This window comes from Triturus cristatus, chromosome 4_2 (genome assembly GCF_964204655.1).
Source record: "Triturus cristatus chromosome 4_2, aTriCri1.1, whole genome shotgun sequence".
NCBI lineage: Eukaryota > Metazoa > Chordata > Amphibia > Caudata > Salamandridae > Triturus > Triturus cristatus.
Genome location: NC_140586.1, coordinates 368,682,638 through 368,703,968, shown reverse-complemented (window position 1 = coordinate 368,703,968; position 21,331 = coordinate 368,682,638). Strand labels below are relative to the sequence as shown.

Below are 21,331 nucleotides of genomic sequence, written 5' to 3'. Positions count from 1 at the left end.
AGCTCTAGAAGGATTTGGAGACAGGTTTTGTCTTGATCAAGGGCTTGGAGGGCATCATCCACGATGTGGAGAAGGGTGGTTTCAGTGCTGTGCCCAGGCCTGAATCCAGATTGGAAGTCGTCTAGTAGGTGGAAGTTGGTGATGTGTTGGCTCAACTGCTGTTGCATGCATTTCTCTAGAACTTTAGCTAGGAGTGGGATATTGGATATAGGTCTGAAGTTGTCAGGGGAAGCGGGATCCAGCGTAGGTTTTTTTAAGATGGGGAGGACTTGGCCGGCTTTTAGAGAGTCAAGTATCTACCTCTGTAGAAGGGAGGCGTTGATTATTGCAGTCCAACTAGAAATGATAGATTGAGAGGCGGCGCTAAGCAGTTGGTGGGGAGTGGGTCATTAAACATGAAATGCTCCTCTGTCCCCCATCAAAAGTAAGCACTTATTAAAAATAATAAGCAACCCAATGTTATCCTATGGGACAGGTATGCCTTACAGTAGCGAAAAACAAATTTAAGAGTTCAACATTTTAATTACAATGCACCCTGCTCTAGGGGCTGCCAACGGCCTACCTTAGGGATCACATCTGCAATAAACAAGATGTTTAAGACTTGTCAAGGGAGTTATATTTCCAAGTCGAATTGGCACATTAAAGCTTTTTTCAAGCTGCAGTGGCTGGCCTGGGACATGTTTTTTGGGCTGCTTAAGTTGGTGGTACAATAAGTGCTGCAGGCTCACTAGTAGCATTCCATTTACTGGTCCTTGGTGTATGGTATGCCACTCTATAAGGGACTTATACATATATTCAATATACTAATCAGGTGCAAGCCAATTATACTGTGTTTAGGGGAGTGACCACTAGCGCTTTATCACTGGTTAGCAGCGCTAAAGTACACAGTGTCTTCAGGCCAACAAAAACAAATTTCAGTAAAAAATGGAGGGAAACAGGCAAAATGTTTGGAGGAAAACCACCCTAAAGTTGACAGGTCCAACAGTCATACTTTCAGACTAGATTTTCCCCACATGCATTTTGCATGGTAACATTTTGGTAAATGTTCACAAAGTAAAAAGAGGCTAGAAAAATGGAAGCTGTGAGCAACCTGCACGCGTGATTTCACCTGTTGGCCTCATTTATTCCACAAGCTAAAACTTAGAACTAATTAATCAAATTATCAATTCATATTATTAATTTCACAAAAAAAATGTAGGGGTCTATTAAGATGTCGTTCTGAAAGTATTCCGACAGAATCGGTTTCGGAATGCCCTCCGACCAAATCGGAATCGTGGAGTCCGATCAACCAATTATAATGGTTAACCCTGGGCGTAAAACTCTGCTCCACTTGCGGAGTTTACAGATTTTTGGCAACTCCGCGTTCCGCGTAGAATGTGGATTTACCAAAAACTCTGCACTCTGCCTGCGATCACCGACTAGATTTCACATCCATTCGCTAGCACCATGAGATTTGGTAGCCAGCATCATGGTTCCGCGAGAGTGTGCGATCGCGAACATGTCATTCTGGCAGGCCATCAGACTTCCGGTGGAAGTTTGTGACGATCGCGATCCCGAACACGCAGAATTTGCAATCTAGAGAGGAATCTCTCTCGAGCAGCATCAAAATCTTCTCAAAATAATGATTTGGATTAAAACAACTCCTCAGATTGACGTTTGGCTGTACTTTTTTGTGCAAGGAGTTCTTTTTCTTTTTTCTTTTTTTTTTTAAGAGGAAAGAAGTGCCCCAGTGTCTTCAACTTCCTGTTCCTCTCCAGCAGGCTCCTCCCAGTGCTTTGTCTATCTCCTGTTCACATTTCATTTGGATTTGCAGGTGGAAAGATCCCATTTTTTGTCTGCTGCATCATATATCATTGGATTTGAGATTTTATAAGCAAGTTGGAAATTTGGTGTTGTTTGTTGTTTGATTGGGGAAATGCACGTACATTATTTGCACTTTTCATCGTTTTTTAAAAAATGTATTGTGGTGGGTGGCCTGTAGTTTCAGTAGGGGCCTAGTTGTTTCTTCTAGTTTTCTTTTATAAAGGAAACATGTTGAAAAGTTCACTACATTTTATCCAACTTTTGAAATCAATTTGCAATATGTATTTAATTCACTAGCCCAGTAGTCTGCCAATAGACATTTCAGCCAGTAGGCCCAGAGCTACTCATGGGTGCATGGAACAACTGTTTCTGTGGTGTCTTTTGAATTTAAACATTATGGATGGCATTGGATTGAAAAGCAAAATGTGTTTTGGGGGATTTCACTTTTTTTCATGTGTGTTAAATAAATGCCTTTGTTGGATGTGTGTGGTTGTTGTGTAACTTGCAAACCTTTTTTAGCCCTGTGGATTTTTGTTTTCCGGATTGTTGTATTAAAGCTGTGTTATTTAGCATACCTCCGTTGTCAGGCCAGTGTGTGAGTGTGTATGTTTGTAATAGTGGGCCAGCATTTGCCTTGGCTGAGCCTCTCCGTGTGGCCGGAGGCCATTTTGTAAAGTCTGTGTCCATAATAGCCCTGCTTGAGCTCATTGCTTTCAAGGCCTCCTGTTTGTTGTTGTTGTGAGTGACCATGTGACTGGTGGCCATTTTGTGGTGGTGGTGGTAGTGCTTTTGCCATAGACCTGCATGTCACCTTTCCTTTGTTCCTCTTGGCTTGTTGCTTCTTGTTGAGGCCTGCCTGGCCATTGGCTGGTGGCCATTTTGTGAAGGCAGCCAGTGTAAACTGTTTTTGCCATAGACCTGCATTGTCTGTCTTCCCTTTCTTTTTGTTGTGGCCTGCCTGGCCATGTGGTTGGCGGCCATTTTATGAAGGCAACCAGTGTGCTTTTGCTATAGGCCTGCATTGTCTGTCTTCACTTTCATGTTGTGGCCTGCCGGGCCATGTGGCTGGCGGCCATTTTGTGAGGAGGCAGCCAGTGTGCTTCTGCATTAGGCCTGCAAGTCTTCTTTGTGGTGCCCACGGCTTCTTGCTGGGTGTTGTTTAGCAAAATGTGCATGCAATTTTTTCTTCTTTTAGCAAAAAATGTAGCACAGTTCACTACATTTTCTAATAAATTTGCAATATTATTGATTTGATTTGATTTGATTTGATTTGATTCACTATGGGGCCTAGTCTGCCAATGGGTTTTTCAACCAATAGGCCCAGGCGAGAGCTACTCACGGGTGCAAGAAACAACTGTTTTTGTGGCGTCTTTTGAATTTAAACATCATTCAGGGCATCGATGACAGTGGATTGAAATGCAAAAAGTGTTTGGGGTTTTTTTCCCACTTTTTTTTATGTGTGTCAAATGAATGCCTTTGTTGGATGTGTGTGGTTGTTTTGTAACTTGCAAACCTTTTTTAGCTCTCTGGTTTTTTGGATTTGTTGTATTAAAGCTGTGGCCATTTTTTGAAAGCAGCCAGTGTGCTTCTGCGTTAGGCTTGCATGTCATTCTCTTTCCTTTCTTGCTCTTGGCGTATTGCTTCTGTCCATTGTCAGCTGCAGCTCCCTGAATGCTGAATCCTACGTGATGCACAATGCCAAAGAGTGTCCGTTACGTTTGTATTTTTGTTGTTCTTCTTCTTTCCTATCCTTCCTCAGTGTACTGTACACTAGTACACCAACCATGAAAGCCCTTGTTTTTGTCAGTCTCACAAATGTCTACACTGTATTGTTCTTTTTTTTAAAAAATAACTGAGGTAATACATTTAGCCTTTTTTCACTCATTCAGGGATCAATACCCTCTCAAGTAAGTGTACCGATTAGGCCCAACCCACTTCTTGGCTGTGTAGGTGGACCTTTAATCTAATTCTGAACCTGCACATTACTTTTGCAGGTACTTGTACTCGCTCGCCAGTCTAGAGCGTACGCGCCCACACTCTCCCCTTCAGGCCTATCTCAGGGGCTTTTCATGGTAAATTATTGGGCTTAGGCCCTTGGTTGAGTTGTATTTCACTTCCTACATGGAAATTCGTATCTCTTAAGGTTTTTATGTTCTATCCCGAGGTAACCAACCCCCTCCCCCTCTCCAACACTCCTGTCCTGAGGAAGACCCTGGCGTAAGGGACACAACAACCTACTACTATCTAGAGGTCGAAACGTTGACATCTACTATACTAGCCAGTTTGACCAACAGTGATTAATCACTGTGCTTCTGTTTTAAACTATGGCTATCTGACGTTTGGATATATTGTGAATAACTTGGCTTTAAATATGAGCTCTCTTGTTTTGTAAATAATAGATTTTGTGAATCGCACTTTGTTTCATTCACTCCCTCATCCTCACCTCAATAACAATACCATCACCTTTCCTCTTTTCCTCCTGGGTCACTGTTTTAAACTGTGTTAACAAATTTTATGAATTATTGTTTGTTCAGTGTGATTAAACAACACTGTACATCAGGCATAACACGGTTCTTTCATTCCCCTTTTTTTGAAATCTTATGTAAAAATTGTTTGGTTCTTTTTATGTATATTCAATTGCTCACTGGGACCACTGTTCCAATGTGCTGCATAGACTAGGAGTGGAGACTGATGATACTAGTAGGATGTCACAAGTGAGGGTACCGCATCTATCTGTTAGTGTGTTACACTATTGCATATTATTATTTCAATCAAAAACTGGCTGCAGCCCTGCAGCAGCAAAGGAAACCGTCTGAAGTAAAAGAGTAACCCCCCCCACATAACATTTGTATCGTATGTAAAGTAAATAATTTATTCCCCTAACAAAATAAACTATTGGAAAAACCCACAATACCTGACCCACCCCTCTCCCTAACCCCAACCAATGTTCAAAGATTGTCCACTCCAAAAAGTCCAAAGTCCATAAATATATATACCCCAACTTTTTCCCAATCCCCCACCACTCACCCAAATATTTTTTTTAAAGCTGCAGGCTCACAGTCCCCGGTTAATGTCCAGGATCTCCTTTACCTGCTCCGCTAGGCGAGCCATCCGGAGGAGCATGTGGTGCTTGAATTCTTTACAATTGCATCCACGGGGGCAGCAGTGTTCAATGAAGATGAAGTGCGGCGGGTGGCTGCCAGACTGAGGTGCCGTACCACTGCGGATGCCTGGCAGGGGCCCAGGGCATTGGAGGAGGCTGTAGCTGCTGCCGTTTCCTCCTCCTTCTCAGCCAGAACCACCAGCCGCTGATATTCTCTGCAGATGGCCTCCTGTTTCCAGAGCCGGGCCATGGCTGCTAACTCGTTCCTGTTTGGTTGGGAAGGAGTAGCTATATCAAGAAATAAAAAACACACTTGTAACCAATACTCTTAGCAAGACAGTAGCACAAAATTAATTATGCACATATAAGCACTAGCAAGCACAGTACATACAATTTGTGGTATTCTCTCACTTCCTCGGGCTCTAACATTTGTGAGAGTTTCAGGCATTACTACTACTAGGCACTATGGAGTTGACTAGTCTTTCTCTTCTCTCTCTCTTGTTTACCTAAATTAATCTTGTAGGCATGCCAGCTCTGTCAGCCTGCGCCCTAATCAGATATACTCACTCAGTCGTATCACAGACTCACGTTATTTTATTTACTACTGTCTGCAGGTGGGGAAGCTGTAGTCTACAACTAGATAATTATCTGTTCTTCCTATTATGAACACACTATGTTATATCAATGGAATCTGCTCAATTTCACTTTCACCCTGACTACCACTACAAGGTAGATGATATCTGTTCCAAATGATCATTGATTATATATGGGACAACAGCAGCCGATAGGCCACCCATGGCAGGCTGACACAGTCAAAAATGACATAGGTAGGGGCTAGGGAGTGGGCCTCAGAGTTGGAGGGAGGCGCTTGACAATGGGTAGGTATGGGTACATATATACACATTATATATGCTGTTCTTGCAAACTACTGTGAATTAAGGGAGCATTCTGAAATTCAACCTTGAATCAAAACCCATTTAAAAAAAAGTTGGGTTACAACAGCTGCTACTTGGAAGGAGAGGGTATGGACGTTTGAAAGAGGGTTATTAAGTGATGAACAGTATATACAGCATATGAAACAATGGATAAAGTCCTTTTTTGAGATCAATAGGGGGACGGCTGCAACAGGTATGGTTTGGGATGCCTTTAAGGCTGGAGCCCGGGGAGAAACCCTCAGTTACAGTACGTATAAAAGAAAACAAGAGCGCCTGAGAAATTTAGAAGTAACCAGAGTACTCTTGGATGCTGAGAAGGAGCTAGGGCAAAGGATTCTGCTGGGGGTTGCGCCTGAGCAAGCCCTCATTAAGGTTGCCAGGGCAAAATTGCAAGCAGAAGAGAGTGAGGCAGGTAGAGCTGCTAAGATATACTTGGCAAATAAAGAGAGATGTCATGAGTTCAGTGAGAGAGTGGGCCGTACACTTGCCATTCGTACTAGGCAGAAGGTGGCTACAGGGGAAGTTAGGGAAATCAGGGATAATATGGGTACGCTACATATAGACACAGAGGAGATTCGCGAAGTATTTAGGCAGTTTTATGCGAACCTATATGATGAGCAATGTGGTAAAGAGGAGCAGGCAACTGATACATATCTACGGGAGATACCAGCAACAACATTAAGTGAGGATGATGCTGAGATGCTAGAGATACCCATAGACAAAGTAGAAATTACAATCGCTATTCAGAATTTACCCTCTGGCAAAGCAGCGGGTCCGGATCAAATACCGATCGAATTCTATAAGGTATTTTGGAATGAGATATCTAGAGATCTTCTGGTTACATTACAGCAGGCGCAGGCAGGAATTTCTATACCGGCGTCATGGGGAGGAGCGGATATTGTGATAATTTTAAAGAAAGGGAAACCACCTACCGAACCAGGCTCGTATAGGCCGATAACCTTAATGAATGGGGATACGAAGATATACTCAAAGGTATTAGCTACGAGATTCGCTAGTATAATACATACCCTTGTTAGTAATAATCAACACGGCTTTATACCCGGTAGGGGTACTACCCATCATACGCGGAAGGTTATTACACTATTTGATGTTGGAGAAGTCACAGGAGAACCGATTGCGGTAATGCTTTTAGATGCAGAGAAAGCCTTCAATCGGGTCTCCTGGAACTATCTGTGGTACACTCTAAAGAGAGCAGGGCTTAGGGAAGGATATGTCAGGGCACTGCAGGCTTTGTATATAGCTCTGTTAGTCTCTATTAGAGTAAATGCTGGCTCCACTATTCCAGTGAAAATAAAACGGGGAACACGACAGGGATGCCCCTGTTCACCGCTATTGTTTGCGATGTACTTGGATCCGGTAATAAGTAGGCTGGAGATGAATGAAAGAATAGATCCACTAATTACACGTTTGGGACAGTGCAAGATATTAGCATATGCCGATGACGTTGCGGTTCTAACACCAAACCCAACAGAGGCAATAGAACAGATTGAGATCGAGGCAATTAAATTTGGACGGATATCGGGGTATGCGCTGAATAGCTCCAAAACACAAATAATTAAGAACCAGTATGTGCACTGCCTGGATCACAGAGTGGTGGACTCAGGTGTTTATTTTGGTGTAACTATCACCTCTGCCTTAGAGACTCTGGTGGAAAAAAATATAGCCCCAATAATAGTTAAGGTGAGGAAAGATCTAGATAGGCTACATAATTTACATCTTTCTATTATGGGTCGTACAAATATCATTAAAATGATGGTCCTCCTGAAATGTTTATATATATTTAGGGCAATTCCCCTAATGTTTGAGGATAAGTGGTTTAAAACCTTAGAGAACTTGATAAACAGATTTATTTGGGCCAAGGGCAAGACGAGGAGGGCATTGAGATTCATGGCGCTCCCAAGACATAGGGGGGGAAGGGCGCTACCCGACCTAAAACTTTATTATTGGGCAGCTGCCCTGCAGTGTACGGCAGGCCTAATTGGGGGGGCAGAAATTGAAGGATAAGGGGCTTTTAGTACAATTGCTATATATGGGTTAGCATTAGGAGCAGTAGCAGAAAATGTTTTTTTGAAGCAGATGGATTCGAGTTATTTTAAAAGGACCAGATTTAAGACAGTTACTGCAGCATTTCGTATCTGGAAAGCTTTCACAAAGAAATTTGGCCTTGGGAGGTATAACTGGTATACAAGAATGGGAGAGAACCCCTCCTTACCTCAAGATATCTTCTCTGACTTTGTGTTTAAAGAATGGGGAAGGAAGGGAAAAAATAAGATTGGTGATATTTTGGATGGGCAGGGGATAATGCAGTTTTCGGAGATCCAACGTAAATATGGACTGGACTCAAGACATTTTTTTAAGTATTTACAGGTCAGAAGCTTTATGGTAACTAAGAAGGGAGGGCAGGCAGGATTTAAGAAAAATCCAATTATAGAGATTATTCAGGGAGGAACCGATTGTACAATTAAAAGATTCTATTCGGAATTGATAGAATCTAAGCAGGATGATTTAGAAAAAGGAGCGGAAAAATGGGCACAAAAATTGGATGTAGGGAAAGAATCCTTTTTTCTTTCATTAGAAATGGGGCAGACTATATTTTATTCCGCGGCACTCCAGGCACAACATTATAAAACTCTGTATAGATTATATTACACCCCTGCTAGAATAGCGCAATGGGGAGGGACAGCAGGTACTAATTGCCCAAGATGCGGAAGCTTAGAGGCAGATATAGTCCACATCTTTGCTACGTGCCCGCATATGCAAACAATACAAAAAGACATTGAGGTCTTCTTTTCTAGATCACTAGGATTAGAGATTAATTTAACACTGGTGACTATATTGTTAGGAGTCAACAATTGCGATAGGCAACTCGAATATGATTGTTTTATTTTTATTGCTATGGCAGTATTGAGATTGTGTATTGCTGCGGAATGGCTTGCACCCCTACCCCGACCTTTCACCGTTGGTTAGCTAGACTAACAGAGATTTATAATTTGGAGATGGCAATTTATGCAAGGAAGGGAAAAAAGGGGAGACAAATCTGGGAACCCATAACTAAGTGGAAAGAGTGTCGTTTGAGCTAATATATTTTGTTAGATTATAATTAATTGATAGTATATTCTGTATATAATATATGATTGTTTATGAACTATTTAAGGTTTAAGAAAATGACAGTAGTGAACAGTGTGTATAAATTGTTGTTGTTTATGTAATGTGTCGAGCCCTGTGCAAATGATATGGGAAAAAACTCTTAAATAAAATAAAAATAAAATAAAAAAGTGCTTGTTTCTCTTACCAGTGGTTTTTCCATTTATCATTGCATTGGTCTTCGAGCATTATATTTTTTAATTCAAATCTTTTATTCTATTCTATTTGGCTTTGCTACTCTGCCACGGTTTAATATTTTTCTTTTACATTGTCTTCATCCAATGACAGTCTGCACCATAGCTAAGATGATTGTACCATCCAGGCATCCATCCATTTTAACTAAACATGGCCATCATTCTTCCTAAATAATCTCTCAAAAACCTTTCACCAACAACATACATTTGTGATTTTTTTTAACCACCACCCATGCATTCTTTCTTAATTGCCTTTGAGATTGACCCATGAAACTCCCCAGAGGATTCTTCCTATCACCCATACAGTTTCTCCCACCCAGGCAGGCATCCTTTCTTTAACCTTCCACCCTCCCTTCAACCACCCATGCATTCAATTCCTGTCAGCCACCGATGCATCCCACGCATCCTTCTCTGCCAGTCATATTTATATTACATGTCACCCGTCCTTCCTCCTTCCATCCTTCTTTTCCTTTTCGTTTGACACATCCGTCAAGGTCATATGACTCTTAGTCTTCATAAAACGTTCCCAGCTGAGTTGGAGTCAGATATAAGAGGCCATTAGTTACTCAGCTCCTGCTGCTAGTGCTATTGCTAATGCTAAGTAAAAGGTGTCTTCTTCAACCGTTGTTCACAACAACTTAGTCTTTCTCAACAGTACAATACACCCCTGCAGCGACGGTGTAACTATTGTCAATAAGTAAGGAATATAAGTACAACTTACCACCTCCCACCACTGCTGCTGGCTCACCCACCCCTGTAGCAGTTGCCACATCTGCTCCCTCCTGGCTGGGGTCGCCTGCCACGCCACTGGCACTGGTGGTCGGTATGCCTAGAAAAAGCATTAAACATTTTTCATATGCCATATACACCTCCCCCTATTTTTTTATTCACTAGCAAGATTGAGAAAATACAATACATACATACATATACCACATGCATCACTAGTATCTCTCCCAGTCTCTCTGCAACAAAATTAGTGCTTTCTTCATTCAGAAAATAGACACGACTTATAATAAAATCACTAAGACAAGTTGTTCTCTGCCGTTACCATATCAGTACCCCCCACTTAGCATCAGGCCAAAAACACTGCTGACCTTTCCTCCTCTATTGCGAGAAGAGACTGCAACGTTAATGTGCAAGGTAAAATCAGGCTCGCCTCTTGATGTCTCACCTGCAAGAATTTCAGCCTCTCTTGCCAATTTTCTATCCCATATGTTCTTTATTGAACTTATCTCTGAAGGAAGTCCACCTACCTTTAACAGGGAAAGCTGCTCAGATCATCCCAATACGGAAAAACACCAAAGCTTCCATGGAAGATCTCTCAAACCTTCGCCCTATTTCCCTCTTACCTTATCTGAGCAAAGTTCTGGAAAAACATGTTAATAAACACTTATCTGACCATATCGAATCGGCCGGCTACCTAGATCCATCTCAATCAGGCTTCCGCCCCAATCACAGTACGGAAACTGCATTGGTGGCCACAACAGACAATATCAGGCTTGCTTCAGATCAGGGCCAATCGACCCTCCTGGTGCTTTTAGATCTCTCCGCTGCATTTGATACGGTCAACTACCAGACTCTGCTCTGAAGAATGAGGGAAGCGGGGATTGGGGGAGTGGCACAGCAATGGATGACTAGCTTCCTTACTAATCGCACTCAGACTATTAATCTGGGCCCACATCGGTCCAATACTAAAGAACTGACCAAGGGAGTGCCTAAGGGTTCATGTTTGAGCCCAACCATGTTCAACATCTACATTGCCCCCTTGGCTGCACTTTTAAGGAACTATGGGTTTGTCCCGATATCCTATGCAGACGACATCCAACTTACCTTTTCCTTTAACAAGTCATCCCAGACAGCCCAAGCCTTCTTCTCTTCCGGCATGCTGGCCATCTCACAATGGATAAGAAATAACTTTTTACAACTGAATGCCGGAAAGACGGAAATCATGCTTTTCGGAGAGGCCCCTCTATTATGGGCACCAAGCTGGTGACCTAAAGAGTTGAGAACTGTTCCAGCCCCAATAACAACAGCAAAAAATCTAGGGGTGTGTCTTGATCAGACTCTAACAATGAAAGAGCATGTAGCCCACACTGTTGGCGCATGCTTCCATATGTTGGGCCTGCTGAGAAGAGCTTTCCCCTATCTCCCTGACCCTCTGCGAAAGATTCTTGTTCAAACCCTGGTGCTGAGTAAACTAGATTATTGTAATGCTTTACTGATCGCGGCCAACGAATCACCTTCAGGTGGTACAAAACACTGCAGCACGCTTAGTTTTAAATGCACCTTACAGATCGGCTTCGCTCCCTCTCCTACAACAACTGAACTGGTTACCTGTGCGGAAACGGGTGAAGTTTAAGATCTGTTGCCTGACACACATGGCAATATGGGGAAACTGACCCTCCTATTTGGCGGAGAGGCTTCATCAATATATCCCCCTAAGGGACCTGCGATCACGGACGAAATCCCTGCTCAAAATCCCCAGGATTAAAAAAACACGAACAGGAGGAAAGGCTTTTTCATACCAGGCACCTTTCATATGTTACCTTCTTCCATTGGCCTTAAGACAATGCCTCGACCAATTGAAATTCAGAAAGGCTCTGAAAACCGCCCTTTTTTAGATCAGCCCACCGTCACAACGTCTATTGTAAATCCACAAGCGCCGAGATACCCCTCAGGGGGTGATTCACGCGCTATATAAGCTTATAAACTGAACTAATTTAAACTACTACAAATCGGGTACTAGAGTAGAGTTAAAAGTAGTATGTCCTATCCTATCAAAAATAGTAAAATATCTGATTGGGCATTTTGTTGGTGGCAATTGTCATAAAGCCTCTCAAGATTAAGAAGAGGACAACCCAAAGGACTGGACTCAGTGGCTAGAGCTATTGGTGAATCTGAGTTTCAAAACTTTTTAAAAATAAAGAGTGGCCAACTGGGCAAGCTACAGACAGACTTATAGTAATACAGAGTCAGAGGCAGTTAGATTGATGTAAAATAAAAACAGAAAAGAAAAAAATATAACTAAGTAGGTAGGTAATGCGGGGATAACAAGAGTTTAGAAACAGATGGATCGAAGAAGATTTGGTAAAAAAAAGAATCGGGAAACAGAAATAATAGTTCAGAAAAAAAAGTGCATTAAAAGTTAGGGAAATATAATTCTTAATATTAACAACAGGAGGACTTACTGGGGCCAGCGGCAGAGCCCTCTGTAGAGGAGTGATCCTGGCCCTCCAGCTTCGAGTCCCGACTCAGACAACCCCGTTGTCTTATTACCCCTGGATGCTCATCATTTAAGATATAATAAAGAGAAAAACATTGATTGGTGTGAAACAAATAAAATATTTAAAAAACGCTCTAAAATAAACATTTTTGGACAGGAAACAACAATTGCAATAAAATTGACCTATCTAATCTGTTTGACTAGTAGTAGTATCGTGGACCGTCTAGTTATTATTTATAAATCTAGTGTTTCATTCCAATTCCAGAATACTAAACCTGTCAGTAAGTACCACCTAGCCTTGCCTGCATAATCCAGAGACATTGGAAATGAATTCAATTGCCACAAAATAGATTTGCTTCTTCTAAGTTTCAATCTCATTCAAAATCTTCAATGAATCAACCCCCTTTGACGGCCAATTGATCACTAAGTCTGCATTTCCATTTATTTTAGTCCTCAAAAATGCAAAGATGGACGCATGCATATTTCATTCACCAAATTGTGAATTGGTTGCTGTTGCTGTGCTGATGAGTTGCTAAATTACTCACTTACTAACAAACTACAAAAGGTTCTACTAAGGACTGGAGTCAGCAGCACGTGACGGAGGACGCGTCATGCCACGGAATGCTAAACAATTACCAACTAATACTAAGTAACTAAACTACCTAACTACCACCACTATCTTAGTGATAAGACAAAGGAAAGGAGTCTCTCTAGCATTACCTAACTTAAGTTCTCTAAACTCTCTTACATAATCAGCCCAAGCGAGCGCAAAGATACAAACAAGTAAGATTAGTAGCACCGAGCACCTGTTTAGTGTTGAGAAGAATAACAATCACATAATATAAAAAATGTAAACAAAACTTACCTGCATGTAAGCAGCAGCATTCTTGCTATTTGGGAAAAAAATAACATTCGCAATAACACAGAACAGAACACACAATAATACTATAATTAGTTACTCACCAAGCCCCGGGACCTTAGCCCCTAGCAGGTCAAGCAGGTCCAGCTTCCGGTCCAGGATGTCGGACCACCATTGCGTAAGCTGGTTGTGGGTGTGCCGGACCTCCGAGCAGCGAAACACTACTCGGCGCACCCTCGCCCACCAGTGGTGACGCTACTGGGTAGCGTAGCTGGAGCCAGGCCTGCCTCCTGGTGCCAAGGTAAAGGGGACGTGGCACTGTACAAAAAAACAAGGGCGGCCACCTCCACCTCGGAGAATATGGGCCGGAGCTGTACCCCTTTCGGGCGCCGTCTTCGCAAGGAAGTTGGCTCTTGGCCACACTACCCTTGGCATTCCCCTTCTGGCTAGCCTTAGCCATGGTTCTGGGGAGGTGGGGGTGTAAAAGAAAATGTAGAAGTAAAAAATAAAGTCAGCAGAAGAAGTAGGAAAGTAAAAACAAAAGCTAGTAGTAGAAAAACAGAGCAAAAACGCAGTTAGAGTAGAAATAAAAGGCAAAATATAGACTTAGGGAGAGAGAGGGATAGATAAAAAAAAATGATCAGAAAAACAGTGTAAGAAACAAAGGATTAAAAAGATTGTAGAGCAATGAAATACGGGCCCCAGAACCATGACGAGTAGAAAAACAAGATGGCCATGCCCATTGGCGACCCCATGGTGAAGTTCGTGCGATATTTCCCCCGAACACGCAATCTGCGTTGCCGAACATCAGAAACGTCACGCGGGCAAGCATGAGCATGCGGGACAAGCAACTCTGCATGCTCGCGGAACTCCGTGTAGCGTTGTAGAGTTTTTTTACAGCTTCGCGTAGGTTCACCTATGCGAACTCCGCCAGGGCTTAACTTTGGTTCTGAGCACCATTAGGTCACACTCCCATTGACTTCAATGGTAGCCTGTGTTCCGACCGACTACACAGGCTCCCATTGAAGTAAGGGATGCTTGCTGGAAATCCTGCACACTGTGGCAGGCACCACATGGTGCCTGCCACACTGTGCATGCATTGAAAGGGGGGACCCAGGGGTACCCCCAGAGGCCCCATTTGGAGACCCCAGGTGAAGGGGTGCCTGTTACGCACCCCCAAATGCAGATTCCAACAGCTGATCAGTGTCGGAACAACTGATTTGGAAAGGCTGTCCAAAATCCGACATCCTAATCGCTGAGTCAGAAATATGGTCCATTGACCACTACGAATCGGCTCCAACCGACTCAGTTACTCCAAAAGCTGATCGGAAACCGAGTCGGAAAGTTCAAACGGTTTCCAACCATCGTAATCAGTCTTTCGGAAAAGTATCCGAGTCGATCGGAAAGGCGGGTTCCGAATTCATACTAACCAAATGCCATTTGGAGCCTTTCCGAACGACATTGTAATCTGTCCCTTAGTAGCAATTCAATAATTAGCCTACATGGACCACTGCCCAAAACTTTTTTCATAGTATTCCTTTTAAGGCTCACACATAAAGTTAATCTGCATGCACAATTTTAATCATAGATTTTAACTTCATCACTGAAATGTTCTGACATTCCACACCATCTTGGACATCTTCCTAAAATGTTTTTACAGATTTTCCCCTTCCTAAAGCACAGCTAACTCAATTATTCCAACCATCCTTTCTATATCGTATTGTATTATAGGCAAAATTTCAGCTTACTTTTTTCATCATCCTTAATTAGGTTTTATCATCCCATCATGCTTCTTTATTTCGCTCCGACGATGCTGAATCCACATTGAGGGGCAGTTTCCCATTTATCTATTCAGAAACCCATGTGTGGTTTTTATCCTGTGTTCACTCCAGACAAACCTTGGCTCAGTCTACTTCTGCATCCTGTTCATAGCATTGTCCTGACTTCTCACCGGCTGCCACCTGCTTGACTCTACCTTAGCCTGTGATTGACAAGCAAGAACAGTGTGAGATCATGGGCTAAGGTGAATGCGGCCTCTATTTTAAAGGGTAGCTGTGACATCCAAATCAACATATATTTCAATGGAACTTAAGTCCCTGCCATTCCACCTCCCTTCTACAACTGTCTGGAGCATAAGTAATGGGATATGAAAGAAGGCACCGCAGGCATATTTACCAATCTTCTATGCAATGCAAGGCAGCAAGCAAAGTTGCTGTGTTGCACTGCATAAAATGGAGAGACTGGAAATGCAAAATATTTACAAAGCTATCCCCATTCTGCGATCTCCGTGCGTTGGAACACTGTGTTCTGCCCACCCCCAATGCAGGCATCCTTGCACCACAGTGCAATTAGGCTCCATTCCCCCTCCACCCCCACCCCTGTTGAGGCTACCATCAGACTCATAAATCAGCTCTTCAAGTGTGCACAGCTTCTACAACAATGGGCTTAGTTTCCTGCCAGACAATAGAGCAGCTCCCTGAAAGATGTCCACCGCTAATTAGAAAAAGTTGCAATTATTTCATTGTGAAATCCTAATAAGAGGTCTTCATGAATCCTTTTGTTTCTCAACAAGCACTTTATAAAAAATAATCATTCATACCTCAGAGCCCTCAACCTTTCACCATCTGTCCTTTGGCATCCTCCACCTTCACCTTTTTACTAGACCTTTTCCCTCATCTGACATTGTGAGCATAATTACCAAAAGGTAGAACTCAATGTGCATCATATCATTTTTCTTTTTGACTACTTACCAATTCAGATTTTAGGTCCTCAAGCTCTCTCACCCATTCCAAAAAGGCCAAAACCTTTTTATCAGATTAGATCTTAGTTGACACACTAATCTGACAACAAACTATCACAACCACAGTTCAATGAATATATATGAAAAATAAAAAAAACCATCCTCTTTGGCACTTGATGTGCTTGTAATGAAATGGTGATGCGGAAGTCCTTGCTGCTTACTGTGTAGCAATGATGCCCATTTGATGCACAGCAGTTTACACATCCCTTCAACCACGCATGCACAATTCTGGCATCCCAGCACTCTTTCTCCAGCCTCCTGAATACTTTTTACTCCACGAGAAGCTGTTTTCAAACTACACAGATTCCTACTATTATAGTCTGGCAACTTCCCAACTGGATCAAATAATTGGAGGTAAAATCTGGAATTATATGGGATTTTCCGGCCCGACGTGGGCACACATGAATAGCTGGCATCGCTGAAGGAATTCTCTTATGCTTTAGAAAGGTTCATTCAGACATGGCTGCCACTGAAAAAAGCTGTGAATGGATATTCTTGAACCATAAGAAAATGAATTCAAAGGTTGCAGCACCTAATGTATTTGTATTTACATCAACCATCCTTAAATGGATTTTTTGAAAGAAGAAAACATTAATTTAAAGGTGGCTGCTGAGAGTGCATGTGCATGTACGGATTCCATCTCTTGGGGATAAAAACATGCACTGGCACAGACAATAGGTTTCACAGAGGTTTTATTCAGGGACATATATTCAACTTTAGCTTCTGGAGGACCAATTTGGATGGAAAGTAAGCAAACTAAAAAATGAAAAACAAGAACTGTGCAAACGTAATTTGCTGTATTATGCCTTTGTATATAATTACACTGTGATGTCTTTCCACAGATTTACGATATGTTTTCTTAATTTTTCAGGTTCATGCATATTGGAACAGAAAGAACTTAACCAGAAGAACATAAAGCTTCGTGCAGACTTTGCAAACCTACAATATGCAACGAACGGTCAAATTATTGAATTTTCTTGTAAAGAAGGATACATAAAACACACACGCTCAAGTGACTTGTCTCAAGTATGTGAAGAGGGGTTCATTGCATACCCCATCTGTATCAGAGTAAGTACAGACTGTAAAGGAATGACAACTGCATTCACAAAATTCTAGTAACCTCCTCGTGATGTGAGAGAAAACAAAGTTATGACATTGGCAATCACACATCATTGAATGAGTGCACTTTTTAAACAATGTCATATGAATAGAGTGTCTCAATTGTCTTAATGGCTACTTCCAAGTTATAAGTATAAATTGCAACGTCATGTATTGAGCAGTAATGTTGTCATGACAACCTAAGCATCTAAATGGTATAATCGCCTGTGCCATTGTCCTCATGATAAATCCATCCAGATAACCAGTAATATAAGAGGCAATGGTGATCCACGAATTGTAGATGCTAAAGCGAGGAGTTTTGGTTAAATATAGGTTTACAAGAAAGCAATGTCACCTGTTTGGAGAGAAATCTCTGCTTTTTGTTTGACAGACCTTTGACGTTGAATGAGATTTATCAGGAGCTGTACCACATAAATGTCTTTAAAATCACAATTTTATCTCAGCCAATGACGAGAGTTAGTCATGAGTTAAATTTTTTTAGTATTCCATCATTTAGTATATAATCCTTATTTCAATCAGCAGTTTAAGATCATCATATTAATTCATCGAAATAATCAAATACATTAACCTTGTTCCGTAAAGGAAAGGATCCCTATTCTAATAATGGGAAGAACGCATTAAACAGAACCCCTGAAGAGTTCTTAGTTAGAATGAGAGAGTGAGAACATAAGAACACAGTTTCTATATAAATTAAATATCAAAAGCAGAACTATTCATAAAGAGAAGTTCAAGCAACTCAGTAGCGTTGTAGATCAAAGTTTGGTACAGTGGCAGGGAAAGCAAAGATCTTGTCTGCAATATGACAAAATCTCCTCTGAGCCTAATCTAGGAACACATAGTAATATATACACCGCAGAAATCTCAATGCTGCATTTCATATCACCTTCTTTCTTCAGTCAGCCAATCATCTTTTTAGTCTCTTCATGGGAACAGGACAACTCCTCGTCTTCTCACTGGGTACACAATTGCACGATACAAATTTGTTAGAAACTTATCAGCTAGCAATGTCCAGTGTAATGATCTTTGCAGTTATTCTCGAAGACAAACTACTTTCCTATCAGGAATCTTCATCTTTATCATTCTAAATTATATTTTATTAAAACATGTAATAACAATCATGGTGTAAGTAGAAACATTAATTGAATCCATCCAAGGACATTTTTTATTCATTAAAGTAATACATGCCTATTGGAAGGTTAGCAAAAATAACATTTATATTGTGCACTTTCTGCACCTTTGTTGGGGTAATAGGTCTGTGGAAAAATATTACTGCATCAACTGTTTAGACCTAGTGTAGTCAAGTATGACTGCGTACTACATTTTGCACATTTTAAACGCACTTTTTAATTCTTGTGTGAGTCTATGATTTCTGTGTGTTACTATATCTACGTTATTTTCTTGATATTGGTATATGCTCCTCCAACCCCCCCCCCTGCTGGTTTTTTAAACCGTCATATATTTTTCACAAATGAATCACTCAGATATTACTTTCCTCCTCCTCTTTGATTCAGTTCTCTTTCTTTCCAGTTCAGAATTTTCTTTATGCTCTTGTTTTCTTTATTGATTAAATCATTTAACTCTAAATCTTTCTTCATTCACTTGATCCTTTCTTTAGCCTTTCTCCTGTTCAAATAATATTTACAGCTTTTAAAGAAATCAACTAATGTTGATATGCCAAAACCTACTGTTAGTAGTGGTACCAAACATTTTTAATTACTTCTCCTCCAACAGTACAACCCAATCGCCAATGGCAGAAAATCCTGTTTTTACACTTTGTAATAAACTGGTTGTTTCAAATGGTTCCAATTCAGATTTTAGATCTGAAATATTTTTGGTGAATTCTAATATTTTCTTACTTTCATGAGTGACATAGGAACAAAGGAGCAACAATGCTGATCTTTCAGTAGCTTGCAAAGTCTGCCTTTTTCTGCAAGTAAATTGTCTAATGGAAAGCCATTCTGTGAAACCATGGACCTAATCGCTACTAATTCAGTATTTACAACTAGAAGAGTTACGGAGGTGCTGGTTGCTAATTTGTCAACCACTGTTGAAAGCTGTCTGATCTTCTCAGCATTTCATGATTACTCCTGCTGATGGAATGATTGCTCCAAAGATGTCTCTCACTAATTGGGATCCATCACTTACACTACGTGTATGTCTGTGTAAAAGTGTCATTACTAAATCATAAATACTATATCCATGATACATTTTTGGGAACAACAAATCTGAATAGCAAGTACCTTTTCAATCAGCTGGCAACTAGGAATAGACATCCTGTTAAAAAATAAAATGGACTGGTATGACTGATTCTTCTCCTTGCAATATTTGACATGTGCCTCCTGCAATTTCAAATGTGTGTTCAAAATCACTAACCCCTGCTGACCTTTTTCTTAACTGATTTCTTCTTTTGAAAACACATGGCTTACCCCCTTTGTTTTCTGTCTAATTTCAACTTTGGATAAGTAATTTTATTTTTATATTCATCATCTTCTGTCTTCCAGACATTTTCAAAACATCTTCCCCCTTCTTATTACTACAAGTATACTTTGATTTGATTTCTTCTAATGTCATAATGAATACTTTTTCTAGGGGTCTCATTAGGCAGGTCAAACTGTTCTTGTATGCTTTATCAGAATCTATAGGTAGGTATGGTCTAAAATAAAACCAAGCTGTGCTCAACTTATTTGCTTGTTGGTGTAAATGCAGGTTTTTCTGTGATGGGACTCTTGAAAGAATCAGAAGTAGAATAATATTATTCACTATGTTCTCTCTATACACTAGACTAAGCTACATGAAATTGCTTATGAAAATGCTTTATTGTGATGTTGCTTCATCTCCAGCTGACGATGCATGTGTGTGCATACGTAACAGTTTTTACGTCAATGGTCTGAGTGTATTTCTGGATTAATCTACAATAAACGTTCCTAGAACTGATGTTTCTGGTTGTCAGAGTATGCACCATGTACAAGCAGGAACCATAACTCTATTCAGGGTAAGCTAGATACACACTAAAAGATAACCTGTTCTCACCCTCTGGAACTAGGCATAGTGCAGTCAGGCTTATCTAAAGAGGCAATGGGTAAAGTATTCGTGTAACACACACAAACACAGTAACAAAATGAAAGCATCATATAAATACTCCTCGCAGGGTTAGAAAAATAGATTATTATGGGTAAACCAAAGCCAAAACACCACACATCCAATAAATAGAACCGGAGTTATGATTTTTAAAGAATAAATCAAAATGTAGTGCATAGAAGCAAATATCAACTAGGGGTTACTTGAGGTCACTCTGGACCGGGGTAAATCCAAAGTTCAGGCTGACCACGATAGAGGGCAGACCGGCTACAGGACTCACACTGGTCCCTCCGGAAAAGTACGTTAGATGGAGGAAGCGTCGATGTTGCATCGGTTCCGAGCAGCGCATGCAATGAAGGCTTTGTTGACTAACCCCTTTACAATGCAGGTGATGCATCATCATTGAGCTGCACTGTTTGTCGTTGTCGAGCTGCAAAGTCAGTCAAATCGATGCCATTGATCAATTTGATGTTTCTGCACAGCAAAAGCTCAATTTCAGGGGCTGGATTGGGAGGATTGAAACAAGTCTTTGATGGCCCTGAGACTTCAGAAAATGGTGGCAAATCCTTAAAGCCACCATGGGTCGAAGTGAGATGGGTCCACTCCTGGTCCTCAGCAGGGCAGAGATCAGCAGGCAGCAGGGCAGCACAGCAAAGCAGAAAGGAAGTCCTTTCAGAGGAGCGGTCAAGTAGATTGGAACTCCTTGTAGCATAGCAGTCTTTACTCCTGGCAAAGTTCTTCACAGCTCCGTTAGTGTACTGTCTTGGTAGGGTCAGAGCTCCAGTATTTATAACCAGGTGCGATTTTAAAGTGGGGGTGACTTGAAAGAACGGCCTTTGAAGCGCACACATGCCCTTTCTTCCTATTTCTGGCTCCAGACTATCAGTAGAGGATAATCAGCCTTTTGTGTGGGAAACAAGACACTGCCTCTTCAGGTGTAAGTGTCACCTCCCGCCTCTCTTCCTGCCCAGGAACAGATATCAGAATTCAGATGAATGCAGATGAGTTCTCTGTCACACCTATCCTTCCTGTGTTTGTGGCTGTCTAGAGGG

At 41.4% G+C, this 21,331-nt stretch overlaps 1 protein-coding gene across 1 annotated transcript in view; it reads left to right on the top strand.

Moving 5' to 3' along the window:
* The window catches only part of LOC146833907 (coagulation factor XIII B chain-like), a 1,069,530-nt gene that overhangs the window by 982,569 nt on the left and 65,630 nt on the right, over positions 1-21,331 (top strand). Inside the window, exon 17 of the mRNA XM_085601818.1 lies at positions 16,954-17,150. Coding sequence (XP_085457944.1) covers positions 16,954-17,150 — 197 coding nt within the window. The remainder of the gene's footprint in view (positions 1-16,953; positions 17,151-21,331) is intronic.